At 39.5% G+C, this 15,621-nt stretch overlaps 1 protein-coding gene across 1 annotated transcript; it reads left to right on the forward strand.

Moving 5' to 3' along the window:
• Positions 1-649: 649 nt before the first annotated feature.
• On the forward strand, positions 650-14,695 carry LOC145494056 (uncharacterized). The gene is made up of 6 exons (XM_081473524.1): positions 650-1,454; positions 8,021-8,341; positions 9,068-9,394; positions 9,955-10,230; positions 10,676-10,761; positions 12,481-14,695. Exons 1-6 carry the CDS (start codon positions 1,223-1,225, stop codon positions 13,150-13,152), a joined length of 1,914 nt encoding a protein of 637 aa, XP_081329650.1. The 5' UTR covers positions 650-1,222; the 3' UTR covers positions 13,153-14,695.
• Positions 14,696-15,621: the final 926 nt, after the last annotated feature.

Here is a 15,621-nt window from a genome sequence, read left to right on the forward strand (position 1 = left end):
TCTATTGTTGCAAATAGCTATTATGGGATGCTCGGGAGTAGGGGGCGCAAGTTGGTATGTATTTGCCCCTAAGCATCCCATAATAGCTATTTGAAACCATAGAATTCAAAATGGCCGCCGTATCACCGAACAGGTCCATTAAAAACGACAAAAGAATTTTCTTTACCTCGTGCCAGATCCCCAGATTTCGTACTCGGCTAACGGTTAGACCGAAAATTATTCACGGGCTTATTTGGAGGAAATTATTTACTGTTTGAGATCTTACAACACATTATGACACATGTAAGTGTACCGCTATTTACTGTTGAACCTTTACAGTCTAAAATAGTTTCAAAAGTCGCAGATCTAATTTAGTTTGTTATACATTTAGTACAAAGACTAAAAACAAATTACAATTAATTAATTAAGCCGCTTCGAAGCTTTGCCTTTATTGGCTTGGTTTACGCATGAAAATCTGACACCCTCTTAAATAAAATCACCAGCTATTCACAGGTTTCTGGCGTTTCTTGATTCAGGCCTTAATTCCGGGAACTTCAAGCACGTGCTTGCGTACCTTGGGAATTTAATCTACTGAGCTGCTCAGGAACTTCAACTAAGGATACTGATAAAAATATGTGGAATTTTGATTTTCGGGAAAAGTAATATTGCTTGCTCTGCTGAGGCTTCCAGTTGCACATGTTGTATGTGCGTACACAAACGTTTTGTTTTTACTCTAGCAAAACATTGTAATTTCTAACTCTGGGGTGAAATAAAAGTTGTTGTTACTGTTATTGTTGTTGTTGTTGTTGTTGTTGTTGTTGTTGTTGTTAGGAAGATTTAGGAGAGCCAGGTGAATAAACAAATTTACATTTTTCTGCTCAGTGACCTGGCCTTTGAATAGCAACGAGGCTGGAGGTGACCTTGTTTTGATACTGAGACCTCACAGCTTTTGTTGAGTAAATCAAGCTGCTATAATGCTAACTAGTTGTGGAGGGTCACCTCCAGGCCTCGCTGCCATTCAAAGGCCAGGTAACTGAGCACACAACTGTGTACTGACCGACTCCCTTACCATCGTACCCTGCGTGCCTAGCATTTTCCATATATTTTTTTCTTCCCGTTTGATTTTCTTTGTTGTAAATAAAGGTGAACCCTATGAAGGATAAAGTGAAACTGCGGAAAAGAAATCTAACAGTTAGCTCGGTAGTCGAGTTTCTGAGACCTTCGTTGTTAAATCGAATAGAGCATGGATAAATCTTCGACATCTTCCTTCAAATGTGGCGACGTTCTCCACAAAGGTTCTTCGTTTCTTTCTCTTATTTCGTTGTTGTTGATCGTTGCGCTGTTTTTGAGAATGGAATCGATAAACAGGAAAACGGAGATGAACGAGCTGCGAATTTCCAAAGTCGACAGCCGCATCGAGGAGATCGGATCACAACAGACAACATACTACAAAAACGAAATGGAAACACCAGAGGGTAAGTACAGAGGTTTGGTTTTTGCAGCATGTCTGTAATTCAGACCAGTTGCAATTAGTGCTAAGCGCAAAGTTCGAGTAGATTCTGCGGAAGGAAGCTATGTTCGCCTGCGCTGAAGGCATAACTCATGCTGTTGCCATTTGGTCTGAAGCAGTCTATGAGGATGCAAGAAAATACTGATGGTTACCTTTTAGAAGCGATCGAGAAATATTTGCGTCAACATGCACAACAGGAAAATTTGGCTTGACATTAGAAAACTGATATGTGTGAATTAAGAATTGCCATTGGATAGAATAAGGAGACCTCAGGAATTACTTTTCTTTTCTTTTCAGTATTGATCGCATAAGTAATTATTTGATTGATAAATTCATATATTAATTTGTTTTGCTCGAGTTTAACTTTGGGAGCGGCGATTTTGTGTGTTTGAGGGAATTTGTTTTCGACTTAGCACGTCTTTTTGTTTAACGAATCAATCACCTTCGACCTTCAACATGTCGCGAATAGCTTCTTAACGGCTGAAATTACAGACGTCTCCCCCTCCAGGCCAAATCTCATTGTGTACGAGGAGGGCGGAACGCGATTGATATCTCAGGCTGCTTTTGCAAATTCATTTCTAATAGAAATACAGTTTCCTTTTCATACATTCTGGAAGAAAAGCAAACATTTCATAGAGACTGAAAATAGATACTTAAAAATTATTATGTTCAGCGCATATAGCCAAATATTCGGGCCTGAATTTGTCCGAATAAAGATCGACGCACGAGATTCAATAACGCCTGTCTCGAAATACACCCAGAATACCATTAGAAACTACCTTGGAAACCGGCCTGGTTTTTCAGTTTCTCTGAACTCGACTTGAATGCTTCACTTATGCATTCTCGAATGCTTTTGCAAACTCCAGGTGTACACGGCGTCACGATTGCATATTCGATCGAGGCAAGAATACTGGCCTGTATTAGCGCAAGTTGAGGTAGCTTCAGCTTCTCATAACAGGAACAGAAAATGCACCCGTAACCTCCATCAATGATTCAGCACTTGATTTAAACCAAACCGGGAAACAACAGACGGAAGCTATTCGTCTGGATCGGCAGGCAAAGAAATCTCTTGCGCTACTGATTATTGCCAAAAGAGCAACTTCTTTTCACGTCTGGTTACCCCGCGAAGAGGCTGACCTGTTTGGTTTGCACGTCAACGAAAGCGTGGAAAAGCGACTTGTTATATTTTTAAGCACTGGAGAATGCTTCAAAAGGGAGATTTCAATCAGAAAGCCATCATGATACGTATAACATAAGGGACGGACCATTAGAAAAGTGATGGGGGGAGGGGGACTTTTTCAGATTCTAGGAATTTTTTTTAACGTCCACTGCCTCTGCAGGATTTTTTTTTTTCGGGGTCAAGTCCCTGCACGCCTTTTTGTGGGGGGGGGGGAGGGGGGGAGGGGGAGGGGGCGCTATTCTACTGTCATAATCTTAATCTTGACACACGCCACAATCGGATGGAACCGGCTTCAAACAAATAATTTTTATCTTTCACACGGTTGTTTTGCTTTACTGTCAAAATTATACTCCGGGGGAAACAAAACCAAGTATCAGACCCATTTAACTGCTATTGCTTGCATTTGTTGTTTGATGTTTAAGGAAATATCTTCAGTTTTGTTTATTCATTCCCCTTGTATGATAAAATTCATTCTTGGCATGCCGTGAATCAAAGTTTTTAGCAAGGAATCTCTGAGTGGCCGTCCAGTAACAAATATGGGGCCCAAGAGCTTATTCCCCTAGAGGGATCTGGGGTACATGTTCCCCCAAAATATTTTTGCGAAATTGAGGCTTTTTTGGTGCGTTTTCCACGATTCTCAGCCGATAAATTTAATGTATCGATTGGGCTTAAATGATAATGCTACGTTTACTTTGTCAAAACCTAAAATAGATTGAAACAGCCTATGCTAAAAGCAGCAGTTGAGTTAACACCTCCGAGTCAATGATTGTCTTTGATTACGACATTTGTCCAACGTTGATCTTAGCGGCCGTCTTAGGGGAAGTGTTACGGTTCGCCATGGATGTGCACATCTGTGTCTACAATCGTCATTTATACATGTCAGTTGTGAAATCACGCCTCTATGTCGAGGCTTTCAATACACGGTATGTGCTTGCTTAAGTGCAAACGAATCAAGCAAGATGGCTCTTCATCCATAAGGGTTAATTTTTCAGCAAGGGTGTTTCGAGCTGATATATTAAGTCAACCCTGGGACATTCTCAAGGGACTTTTAGATCCAAATGAAATGTGGCTAAAATGGAAGGCGCTATTTCTAATGTGTGTGATGCTCACGCTCCCGGCGTTAAAATCCAAACGTTTGCGCCTTTCCAAAACCTCTTGAATTACCACCAGGCTCAAAAAGAGATTGATTAATTATCGAAACCATTTGAAAAAGAAAGCTGTCAAAAGTAACAGTCTGAACGATTGGAATCATTATCGGATATTAAAAAGCCAAATAAACAACGAAATTAAGATCGCAAAACAAGATTACCATATCAATGCTTTTGATAAGTGGTGACACTCGGAAAACGTGGCAAACTATTAATGAACTAACTTGACGTAAATCAAATAGAATAGTTATAAATGAAGTTGAGTATTATAGACAAACATCGGAGAACCCGTTGGAAGCCGCGGAGATTTTTAATACATTTTTCTCAGGAACTGATCCAAATCTTAGTAAAGATGTTGCAGAGGCAGTCGTCAGCTATACCGAATTTCTAACTGAAACTGACAAAATGTTTTCCTTTGAAATAGGCAGTTAGCTCAGTTTGTTTAGATTAGGTCAGTTTGTTTAGATTAGGCTTTTATTCTTTGTAATTGCTTTTATAATGACTATATTGTTTAATTTTTACATTTGTAGAGAGTTTTGCTTGTATACAACTGAGTGGAATTTACCGTGAATAAATAAAGTGATCTATCTATCTACAATCAAGGACAATGTTGCAAACTATGTCCCGCAATTTCTTCTGATTTTCCACATTGTATGTTGTGGGAAGGGGGAACAGTAACGCGTTTTTAAAAAGGAAAGCAGCGCAGGAAAGCAGCGCATGTTTAGAGACTAAGCACCACATATGACCCAAGCTCACCATGTGAACGTCATTATTGCATTATAAAATAGCAAAAATATACATCAGAATTGTTCGTTTTAATCATACATTATTCTTTTGGTCTTTCTTTCCTTAATTTTTTTTGTTAATTTTAGTTTTGTTGCAGAATTAGTATTTTTTTTCACATTCGCTTAGGATTAATCCTGTTGACCAATTTAGTCCGGACGTTTCCTTATTATATGTGTAGTTCTGACTTCCCAAGACAGTAAAAAAAAAAAAAAAAAAAAACCAAGATGGCAGATTTAATGACCTCATGGGACGTCACATGCAAGCTGGAGGCTATGTCATTAGAACGGAAGCCTCTAGGGGCCTTCTCCTTACCCCCTAACCTTCCCTCTCTTCTTTTTGGACAAGAAATTGCTTTTACTTCCGAAGGTCAAGGCTTTTTCTGAGCCGAACAGTTTTAGAAAAAGCCCGAGTCTGCTGATCTGAGTTTAGCTCTAGGATTGTGGCAATACAGCTGTTTCGTCAAAGGTTGTCCCACAAAAGCGTAAAAGTGAATGCGCGACAATGCCGATTGGTATTGTGGGTAGTAATAGTTCGGCGTTGCTTGATTGAGGTTCACGTTGTTTCAGCAAGAATGAAGCGGAAAGCATGAATACACCTACGGTGGCCCATAGGGGCAAAACACAACTCAATTTCTCTTCTGAAACACAACAATCTTTTGGAGAACACAACAATCTTTTCGAGAACACAACAATCTTTTTCAGAACACAACGAAATTTCCTGATACACAACAATCTTTTTCGAAACACAATAAAATTTTCTGATACACAAACGCAAACTAAAACACAACAAAATTTCAAAGTACTGGTAACTAGCCCTGATGCTGAAAGTGACCGGAACCTGGGACTAGCTCTGGTCAACGTCACTGAAAGGCGCCATTTTTGTACCGTTCATGTGGTGGATTTGATCTGAAATGGCTTCTTCAGGTTCAATAAGCTATAATCCAGAGGAGAAAAGTATAATTTCATATTACTTTTCAAGAGGATATACGTATGAAGTCATCACTGAATTCTTAGCTAAGTTTCATGGCATTACGATGTGTGTACGAACATTGAAAAATAGGTTGAAGCAATTGAACTTAAGGAGAAGATTGCCATCTTTTGATATGGACGTTGTACGGGAACAAATCATGAATGAGCTTAGTGGCCCAGGCTGCCAAGGTGGATATAGAAGTATGTGGCATACCCTACGACTAAAAAGGATTGAGGGCTGGTGGGCGTTTTACAGAAGAAACAGTTCTGGTTGGTGGATTAACCTCTTTAAAATTTTTATGGAACAGGAAATCATTAACCCTGGAGATGAGATTCAAATGGCATGTTTCTGGTTCTGTTTTGCTCAGTTACTCCAAGATGACCTAGACAAAGTTAAAGAACACTGGAACACACATTTAATAAGGGGCTCTAAGCATGACACTATCAGTGGGAGACCGGATGAATTATTCTTTCTCCCAGAGCTTCATGGAGGAGTAGATGGTCTACTTCACCCGATATTGGATGATGAGATCCAATCTATGAGGGAGAACCTGACCTATGAAGAGGAGGAGAGCATCTACCAAGGGTACTTTGAATATGTACTGGAAAACACTGAGTTGCAGCTGCCCCACAGTATTGAAGAGGGACTCTCTCTGTATAAAGAACTCCTTGAAATTGCTAACATAGATGAGAGAAGAAGAGAGAGCTGTGCAATATCAGTAGGGGCAGGTTCATACATAAGTGTTCACTTTGATACAGGCCCATTACACCCATGACTGATTTATACCTTGTATTTTCCATTTCAGTACTGTGCAAGTAAAACTTAAAAGGTACCCATCACACTCAACGTTAAAATATTTTAATATCATTATCCATCATCAGTGGTTACAAGTACATATCAAAAAGCAGTTGTCTTTTGACAGCAAGTGAAAGTACTCATAGGAACAAAAACGTGATCAGTAAATTTCAACTGGACAATATCATCAAGATTTAAGTTAATGAACAACTTGGTAATTTGCTTTCTTTTTTTGATTACTGAAGCAATGATGTCCACCAATAACGTAAGAACCAAAACAATACCAACACAGGAGCTTTCATTACTTATGACCAGGGTTAGAAGGGTTGGCAAAACTCTTCCCAGCAGTAATAATTTCTTGGGCACACCAAAAAATACAAACAAACAAATAGACTAACCCCCAACAGGGTTTCTCCCCCTCTCCCCCCCCCCCCCAAAAAAAAGGAAAAGAAAACACCCCATAATTTTGCAGACTGCCTGGTCATAACAAATGAAACACCCCTTACTGTGGAATGAATTGCAACAATATCATTGTGTGATGATTTATGAAAATGTCAACAATCTTAATCCTTTGAGCCCCAGAATCCACATACAAACACTCCTTGCTGATCTCCTTACATTTTCTTCTAAATGCCTCTTTTGTTCCCGGAAGAGTGCTCACGTCGCTTCCATCCGGAAAGCACAGTTTATAAGTCTTATCATTTCTAAAAGTACGGTCGTAAGAACTTCGTTTCTTCAAGGCTTCGTCAAGTATTGCCTCGGCTGAGGCATGTTTCTTGACTTTTAGGGGAAGGGACTAGCGTCTCACGGGCTTGAAAACGCCGCACGATAGAGAACCAATCCCGATGGTTATGGTTACAAATTCGTCCATCTTCGCTTTCTTGGACTTGGAATTGAAGGTGGTTTGCCTCTCTTTCGACTTTTGGGATAAAAATTTCTTGAAAGAGGACACTTGACTAGCTGAAGACGAAGATAAACTTACACCGCACTTTGGGCAAAACTTCTGATCTGCTCTTCTCCAACCACCACAACTGCAACAAAACATGGCGGGCAACAGGATGGAGGACAAGAGCAAAGGGTTCATGTGACCAGAGCTAGTCCCAGGTTCCGGTCGCTTTCAGCATCAGGGTTAGTTACCAGTACTTTGAAATTTTGTTGTGTTTCAATTAATTTTGTTGTGTTTTAGTTTGCGTCTGTGTATCAGAAAATTTTATAGTGTTTCAAAAAAGACTGTTGTGTATCAGGAAATTTCGTTGTGTTCTGAAAAAGATTGTGGTGTTCTCGAAAAGATTGCTGTGTTCTCCAAAAGATTGTTGTGTTCTCCAAAAGATTGTTGTGTTCTCCAAAAGATTGTTGTGTTTCAGAAGAGAAATTGAGTTGTGTTTTGCCCCTATGGGCCACCGTAATACACCTGCTTGTGCTGTTTCTTTTTATCACGCTGAAACAACTGAGGGCTTCAATCAAGCAACTGTAATATAAACATCAGGGTGTGTTTTGTTGCACATGCGGCTTGTTTCCTTGCGGGCTTTTAGAAAAATGATCAGGTCTCATCGAGACACATAGAGTTATTGCTTTTTGGATTTGCTTTTGTCACTACTTTGGGACTTTCGAAAGTGTTAATTAATGATAATTTTAAATTCCTCTTCCTTACAGATTCTGAGCAGAAATCAAATACAATATTTCGACGCAGTTTGATCTCAATCGACAACAGATCTTTCACGTTAAAAGATGTCCGGAGTGAAATCACCAAACAGTTCAGTAAACTCAAGCCAGCATCACTGTGTCAGCCATTGGAGAAAGTTTGTGTCCCAGGTCCTCCCGGCAAGAAAGGAAGCAGAGGCCGTCAAGGAAGACAAGGACGGCAAGGTGCCAAGGGTAAAAAGGGAATGCAAGGCATCACAGGTTCGCCTGGCAGTCACGGCAAGCAAGGCATTATGGGAAATCAAGGGATAAAAGGAGAAAAAGGCGATAAAGGTGAATAATGGAACGAACATCATGAAGCCTAAAAACCGAATTATACTGTCGGAATTGTCATTGTGAATAACTATTTTTGCTTGTCACAACAGTGTGACAATTCAGTGTTCGTCCGTCTTTTCCTTCCTTCCTTCCTTCCTTTATACCTTCGTTTCTCTACTCCTATTTATTTAGTCAGTTACTTCTTTAATGTATCCCTCTGAGTTCCTTTCTGTACGTTTCTATTAAGCTGAATGTCTGAATATCAGGTCATCAAACAGTCGACGCTCCTAGAGAAGACAGGCAATTAGAAAAACAAATTAACGCTGAAGATAAGTTGCTTGACCATGTTGCTGTTCAGTAATTGATCACAGTCTAGAAACCATAAATGTCCTTCTTTTCAGTAGTCTCCTCAGGAATTTAATTATCCATTTCAATGAAAATATTCTTCTAAAACTTTGGAAAAACGAGGAAAAGTTGCATTTCGTAGACCAACTTCAGCCACTGTACATTAATAGCTGATCGTGTACGATCACTCAGCCGATCAGATTGCAGCATTTGAATAGTGTCCACGTAGAATTCTACTAATACTGAACAGGCACACAGTGACATTGAATCTGTATGTTTTATATAAAAAAGAAACTAAAAATACATTGAAGACGTCCTCTATGCGTCTATCCTCCAATTGATCATGCGTGAGGACCAATCAAAATGCGAGAATAATTTGACATGTGATATAATAAACAGGTGATGCCGGACCGAGAGGGATGATGGGATTGAAGGGAGATCCCGGCAAATCAATTTCATCTCCTCTGGTGACTGCTTCGCCCAACACTCGAACGGTCACTGAAAACCAAGCTGCCACATTTTACTGCTCGGCCAGCGGTAATCCGGGACCAGCAGTGAACTGGTACAAAGTTAGTGGTTCTCTTGATAAAGGACGAGTGAAGATAAACGAAAATGGAGGGAGACTGGAGATAAAACGCACGACCCACAGTGACTCAGGGCAATACATGTGTACAGCAGTCAGCATTCTGGGAAGAGATAGCAAAAACGTGACCCTTGTAGTCGAAGGTGGGTGGATTGTGGTGTCGTCTTTATGTTTCTCAATACAAATACAGTTGTTGGCTTTTTGCTTTAGATCGTAGTGCTAAGGAAAAAAATTAAAAGAAAATGTTGAATGTTTACAGTGGTTGATGCACTTAGCTACAACAAGCTAGTTCTCAGGCATCAGTGCCACTTAACTGAAAGAAAGAAACATTTCAATTAAACATGGTAAGCTTAAAAATCTCAACTGGTAGGAGGCAGACCAGTTGGCTATTTACAAACATGACTGACGAGTTGAGCTATGGTCTACCGAGAAACAACTCCAGGGAAGAGGTCAGAGCGGGACTTGAAACCGCAACGTTGAGATTTCAAGTCCAGCGCCCTAACCACTCAGTCACGCTGCCTCCCTGAAGGAAATCTAAAGATGTCATTCTGCGACTTCAGAAGCAATTAACACTCCAGTTTATAATAAATCCCTCGATCGAAAAAGAAACACAATCCAAAAAACCCAACAGAGAGAAAATGATATAATTATTTTTGGTACAACGAACAATTACCAATCTCAGTTAATTTTGCTTTATTTCCAGTCGCTCCAAAGTTGACAGTGGTTCCTCGGCAGTTTTTGGTCTTCAAAGAAGGGACAATGGCAACGATTTCTTGTGAAGCGTTTAGTTACCCTCCCTCTATCATCGCATGGACACGCTCCTTAGCTGCTTTGCCAAAAGGAAGAAGTACTGTCAACAAAGGTTCTTTGAGAATTCGAGATTTTTCTGTTGAAGACACTGGATTGTACACGTGTACAGCTAGCAATAAAGTTGGCAAAGAGAGCGCTTCCACTACGTTAGGAATTCAAAGGAAACCAGGTACCAAATCAGAGTAAACACCCGCATATAAGAACAAGTGGATTGAGAACATCAGGCTGAAAGTAATGGCCAATTAAGCACCATACATATGAGAACCAACTCAGCCTGATAAAAATATCTTCTTATATAAATAGAAAGAGGATGCCGGAATAAGAAAGCAACCATATTAAAGTACTATGGAGCAGTGGTACAGGGATTATAAATACATATGTATAGTCTCCGAAGTTATGTTAGTTATTTCTCTTCACGCCATGAGACGCATAAGGCTGTATAGTCTCAGAAACAGTTATTTTTTTATTTATTTTCAGTTAAATGTGTAAACCAGAATTTCATTCACTGTTTTTGAAAAAAGAAATGTTCTCTTCCCCTGATGTTGAGCTTCAGTTGTGCAAACCGGCTGTAACAAGTGTATGGCAACTCATTTAAGCACCTTTCTCACTTCTAGTGAATTCTTGCGAAGAGGTCATCCTCAAGTACTCAGCAAGAGCGTCTGGAGTGTATGAACTGACAGCAAATTTTTTCAGATATAGGGTGAGTATTTTAACAATGCGAAATTCGAAGCTATCAGTATTTCTCATTTGAAAGTAAATTGTTAATTGTTGGGGTAGCTCATGTCTTGTTCGTGTAGAATAGACCCCTGCACAACCCATCCGGTGACGGATCTAGGAAAAAATCACAGAAGGAAGAAAAGTCGGCAGGGCAAGCAAAACAACCCCCCCCCCCCACCCCTTAGCTCAAGGTCTGGATCTGCCACTGCCATCCACCGCTTGTCTCTGCTTTGACTCGATATATATCTAGTTTCAGTTTCTACTAGTTTTCTGCAAAAATAAAATTCAGTGTTTTTTTTAGTGACTGAAAGAATGTTATGAACACCAATCTGTTGTCGCATAGTCCGAAAGAACACGAACTAAAATCTGCAAGTTAAAATACCAGACTTTTAGGAGGGTGGTGACTTTTACGGCTAACGGGTATTAGTATCACCCAACTAGTGGCCTAATGCAAATCGTGCATTTTAATTGGCTACGCTAGTAATAGTCCTCGAGTAGATAAATAGTAAATATTTCTTCAACTTGCATTTCCTAACTTTATTATCGCCTTTTCTGTCCGACTAGTTGGGTGATACTAAAACAATAGGCCAATTCCGATATATTAAAATTCTAACTTGGCTCCGAGGCTTAGGGGAATAAAACAAAAGAAATTAATTATTCATCCTCATCCTCAATGCAATTTCTTTTGTTTTATTCCCCTAAGCCTCGGAGCCAAGTTAGAATTTTAATATATCGAAATTGGCCTATTGGACCCTTGCGGGCTACGGGTCTGATTGTTAAATAGTTTTAGTCTTAGCAATAGTCCAGGGGGGAAGGGTGCAAAGAGGTTAACCCTATGTGAAGCACCAACCCATGAAACAAGGTCAGACCACAGCACCCGGGAACTACGTGCTCTACCCTTCTTGATCAGTGTGTGGGTTCTTTAACGTCCTATGCTCACCATGTAACACTGAAGGATGCAGGAGACGGAGCCTACGATTAATAGTCCTTATCCGAGAACACTTGAACGTCTAACCATTTTGTAGATATATTACAAAGGCAGCACATTCTCCTCAGTTATTTTAAGACCCTGAGTGTTGGTCCGGTCTGGGGCTTGAACCCTCGACCTTCCGCACAGCAGTCTGGCGCTCCAGCAACTGAGTTAATCGGACGGCGTTCTAAGATATTTTCCCTACGGTTACCAGACATCTTAGAGACCCTTAGAAGGTGGCTCAAAACAGTTTCAAGCACTTTCCAAGAAGTACATTTTGATGGATTTGCTCTATCATGTTGCTGAAAGCGTTGCTATCATTTTCTTGATACTATATATGTTACTATAGCAACAGTATGACCGGCGGGAAAAAACCTATATTTTAGCTTTAAGTACTTTTATTTTACAAAAAGGCATTCTGAAACCCTTTTTTATTATCAAAATTTGATAAGCCGGATAAGATGCAACTTTTGGCAAAGTTAAAACAAAAATCTGTTGATAGGGTTCAGGGCCACCTTAACTTTTCGAAAGTTTAAAAAATTTTCCAAATTTTACGACTGCGGCTAAATGTTTGGCCCGTTTTACGGCTAACAGTTAACCCCAATGAAACCCTTCATCCTAATCAAAACTTTTTCTTTTCTAAGTGCATCTTGCGGTCGGTTAAAATAAATAAGCTAAACGCGGAAATGAAATATTGACAAATAAACAAGTGTATAATTACAATCTTATCAGGTATACTGTGATGTCACAGCTGATCGTAAAGGATGGACTCTAATCTCCCGATTCTCAAACAACGACTATAAAAGTTGGGCACTCGAGGATGTCAGCTGGTGGTACGATAAAAAGGTTGCCATGGGAACAACAAATAGTCCTTCAGTGAACACTGACATGATCTCACCCGCCTTTTGGTTGGTCAGCGGCAGAGAGTTTAAGATCACGCGCAGTGATGACCCCAGTCACACTCCTTTGTTACAGACCACAGGTAACTGTTTGGCTGGACAAACATTCCGATCAAAAATCACAAGTTATGGCGACTTTAGAAATGGAAAAGGTTATTCCAGAGGCCGGTGTCTGGGAAGCTGCACGGTTCAATATGGCGGTCAGTACAAGTCAACAGACGGGTTTCAACAGGCTGAGTGCAGTGGAAACATCCAAAGCGCCAACAACATCGGCTTCTGGTGTGACCTGAATAATGGTGATGGAACAGTGATGATGATTGGTGGAGGAGGACGTGGTTGTGCACGTGCTGATCACGGGATTGGAACAGCACAAACTGGCGGTGGTTCAGGCTCGGGCAGTGGTAATAAAGGCGATGAAAACGAAACTGAATATGACTTTGGGAATAATGTTGATACAGAGAATGCCCCATCCCAATCATATTCATTAAATTTGTGGATCCGTTAAAATAACCCAGATCATAAGCTGCTCCTTTAAAAGGTTTTTTTTCTTCTTTTTAACCTAAAGTGCTACTATGATAAAGTGTGCGTCTTTTCTATTTCAGACGTTTTAAAACATACACAAGTAGACTGTATGAGAAGACAAATGCTTTTTACTAAGTTCAAATATCTCTTTTCATGCCAAAGATTACAAGTTTCGAAAATATGCAAATTTGTCAAGTGGTGAAGTCGTAAACTCAACCAAATTTTGATCAAATATGACGAAGAATGATATCTCGGCGAAGTTGTATCAGAAATATTTGATTCTTTGCAAAACAGATTCTACTAGACGTGTCCTATAATATGAACCTATCAGTTACCATGGCAACATACTGATATTAAAAGCTTTTCTGACCACCTTTGGCGTTCCCTTTTGATATTTGCCAATGGTGGCTCATCTTGATGATCCAGCAAGTATATAAATATGTTAGGTCGAGTTTATGGCCTTGTTAAATATTTCTCGGGCTTAAAAGAAAAACGACTGACGGGAATAATTACCATAAGTCGTTGGTAATCATTATAATTCTTTATATATTGAGCTTATTCATAGTACTATAGTTATTAATCTGATAAAATTACAGCTTGAAATGGCGCGTAAAATTGATTATATCTACATTGAAATTAAAGTTTGTGCTGAAGGGCTAAATTAACTAGTTGGCTTTCTTGTTAGCTTACCGTGCAATTTATGTTCTATGTTGGCTTACATTATTAATTAATAATAGACGTATTCAATTTAGTATAACTTTATCTAAATCGTTTAGTAATATAATAAAGTTGTTTCGTGTATTCTTATTGCTCCTGTGCATAAGACATTGTTTTCAAGATTCCACAATTTGAAGTAAAGTGTAAATGAATGTTTCCATTAATCCTTCGTGTAAAGAGAACAGTCTTTCCCACCCTTCCCCGTACCTTCTCTTATAAAGTGGCGAGTCAGGTGCGAGATTCTAGTTAGTAACCTTGAAGATAAAAATGAGCTGTTCAATGTGAGCAGAGCATGTCTAATTGAATCTCCAGTTTACCGCATTCGAAAAGTGCAAGTGCGGATAAATCCATTCTTAAGGCCCGTTTACACAGGCGATTTTTGTCGCGGCAACTCGATGCAATTTTTGTCGCGTTAAAGTTGCATCAAGTTTCAAACATGTTCGAAACCCCTGCGGTATCGCGGCGACAAATCGCACTGAAAATCGCACCTGGTTTACACGTGCGATTTTGAAGTTGCAACTTCAACGAGACAAAAATTGCATCGAGTTGCCGCGAAAAAATCGCCTGTGTAAACGTCTATCTTGTGTGAGTGCATGTGTAGAACGATATAGAAAGATAACAAATTAAAGATAACGGTTGATTCCCGAAGGAATAAGTGTGTGGTATCTAAAAATGTGAAAAGTGAACTCATCAACATGATACGAGCATGGGACAGGGAAAAATCTGAGCGGACGCTCTATCCACTGAGCTAGAGAACTCATGGAGAGCACACCTTCAAGGATGTCTTGCGTGCAAGTGATGTAGCACGTCCGGTCTAAGCTGTAGATACCTTAACCCCTATATCAAATTAAAGCTTATAGACCTGACTATCAAACTATACCAAGAATTTTAAAATTAAATGAATTGTCGAATTTTTCACAGCCAGTAAATCCGAGTGCCTCAATCAACTTTTGAAAGGTACAAGTTAAAGCGAATTTTTTTTTGTTGCCAATTTAATTTTTTCCTCGGTTTCAGGGTCCAAAGCGCTAAAAAAAACCTTGTCTGCGTTTTGCCATATTCGATTGCAGTAAAAAATAACATGCAGAACATTTTCGAAATAGAAATAAAGAAATGTGTTGTGATCGTACAAAAATCGCTCAGGGAGAAAAAATATGTCGAAATGAACAATTCGCAAGACACCTTTTTGTTGTTCATATTTTAAACTAGCTACTGTTCAAATGTGAGGGTCATTGAACAAATTCCATTGCGCATTCCTACTGCGCATAATTTCACGCGTGATTAGCGCGCGCGCATTAAAAAATGGCGGCTTTTTCTTTACAGCTGGACCTCGCCATACAGGTAAATCGTCATTTTCTCACAAACGAATATGGTGACCTATCATTTTTTTTCTGTTGTTTTGAACTGAGTAATAAATTTCTCTGTGTAAAATAAATATGGACCAATTCTTAGTGTAGAACAAAAAACAATTGTCGGAAACGTCAATTTAGCAAGCAATTATGACTACAACATGGGGCTATTAGAAGGATTTATTGGGTATAAAGAAGGTGCTGTTGCTCCTAAACGAACATGGGGATCCCTCACATTTATTTCAAATTTTAAGTTCCTATAATACAAACAATCAGTAGGCAAAGTTTCACAAATATCTCAGTGCAGGTTCTATGTCAGTGGAATGACCTTAAGTGTCTGCTTCAAGCGACAAAATTTATTCGAGAAAACAGCGCTAAGAAAAATCTCT

Source organism: Orbicella franksi, chromosome 8 (genome assembly GCF_964199315.1).
Source record: "Orbicella franksi chromosome 8, jaOrbFran1.1, whole genome shotgun sequence".
Classification (NCBI taxonomy): domain Eukaryota; kingdom Metazoa; phylum Cnidaria; class Anthozoa; order Scleractinia; family Merulinidae; genus Orbicella; species Orbicella franksi.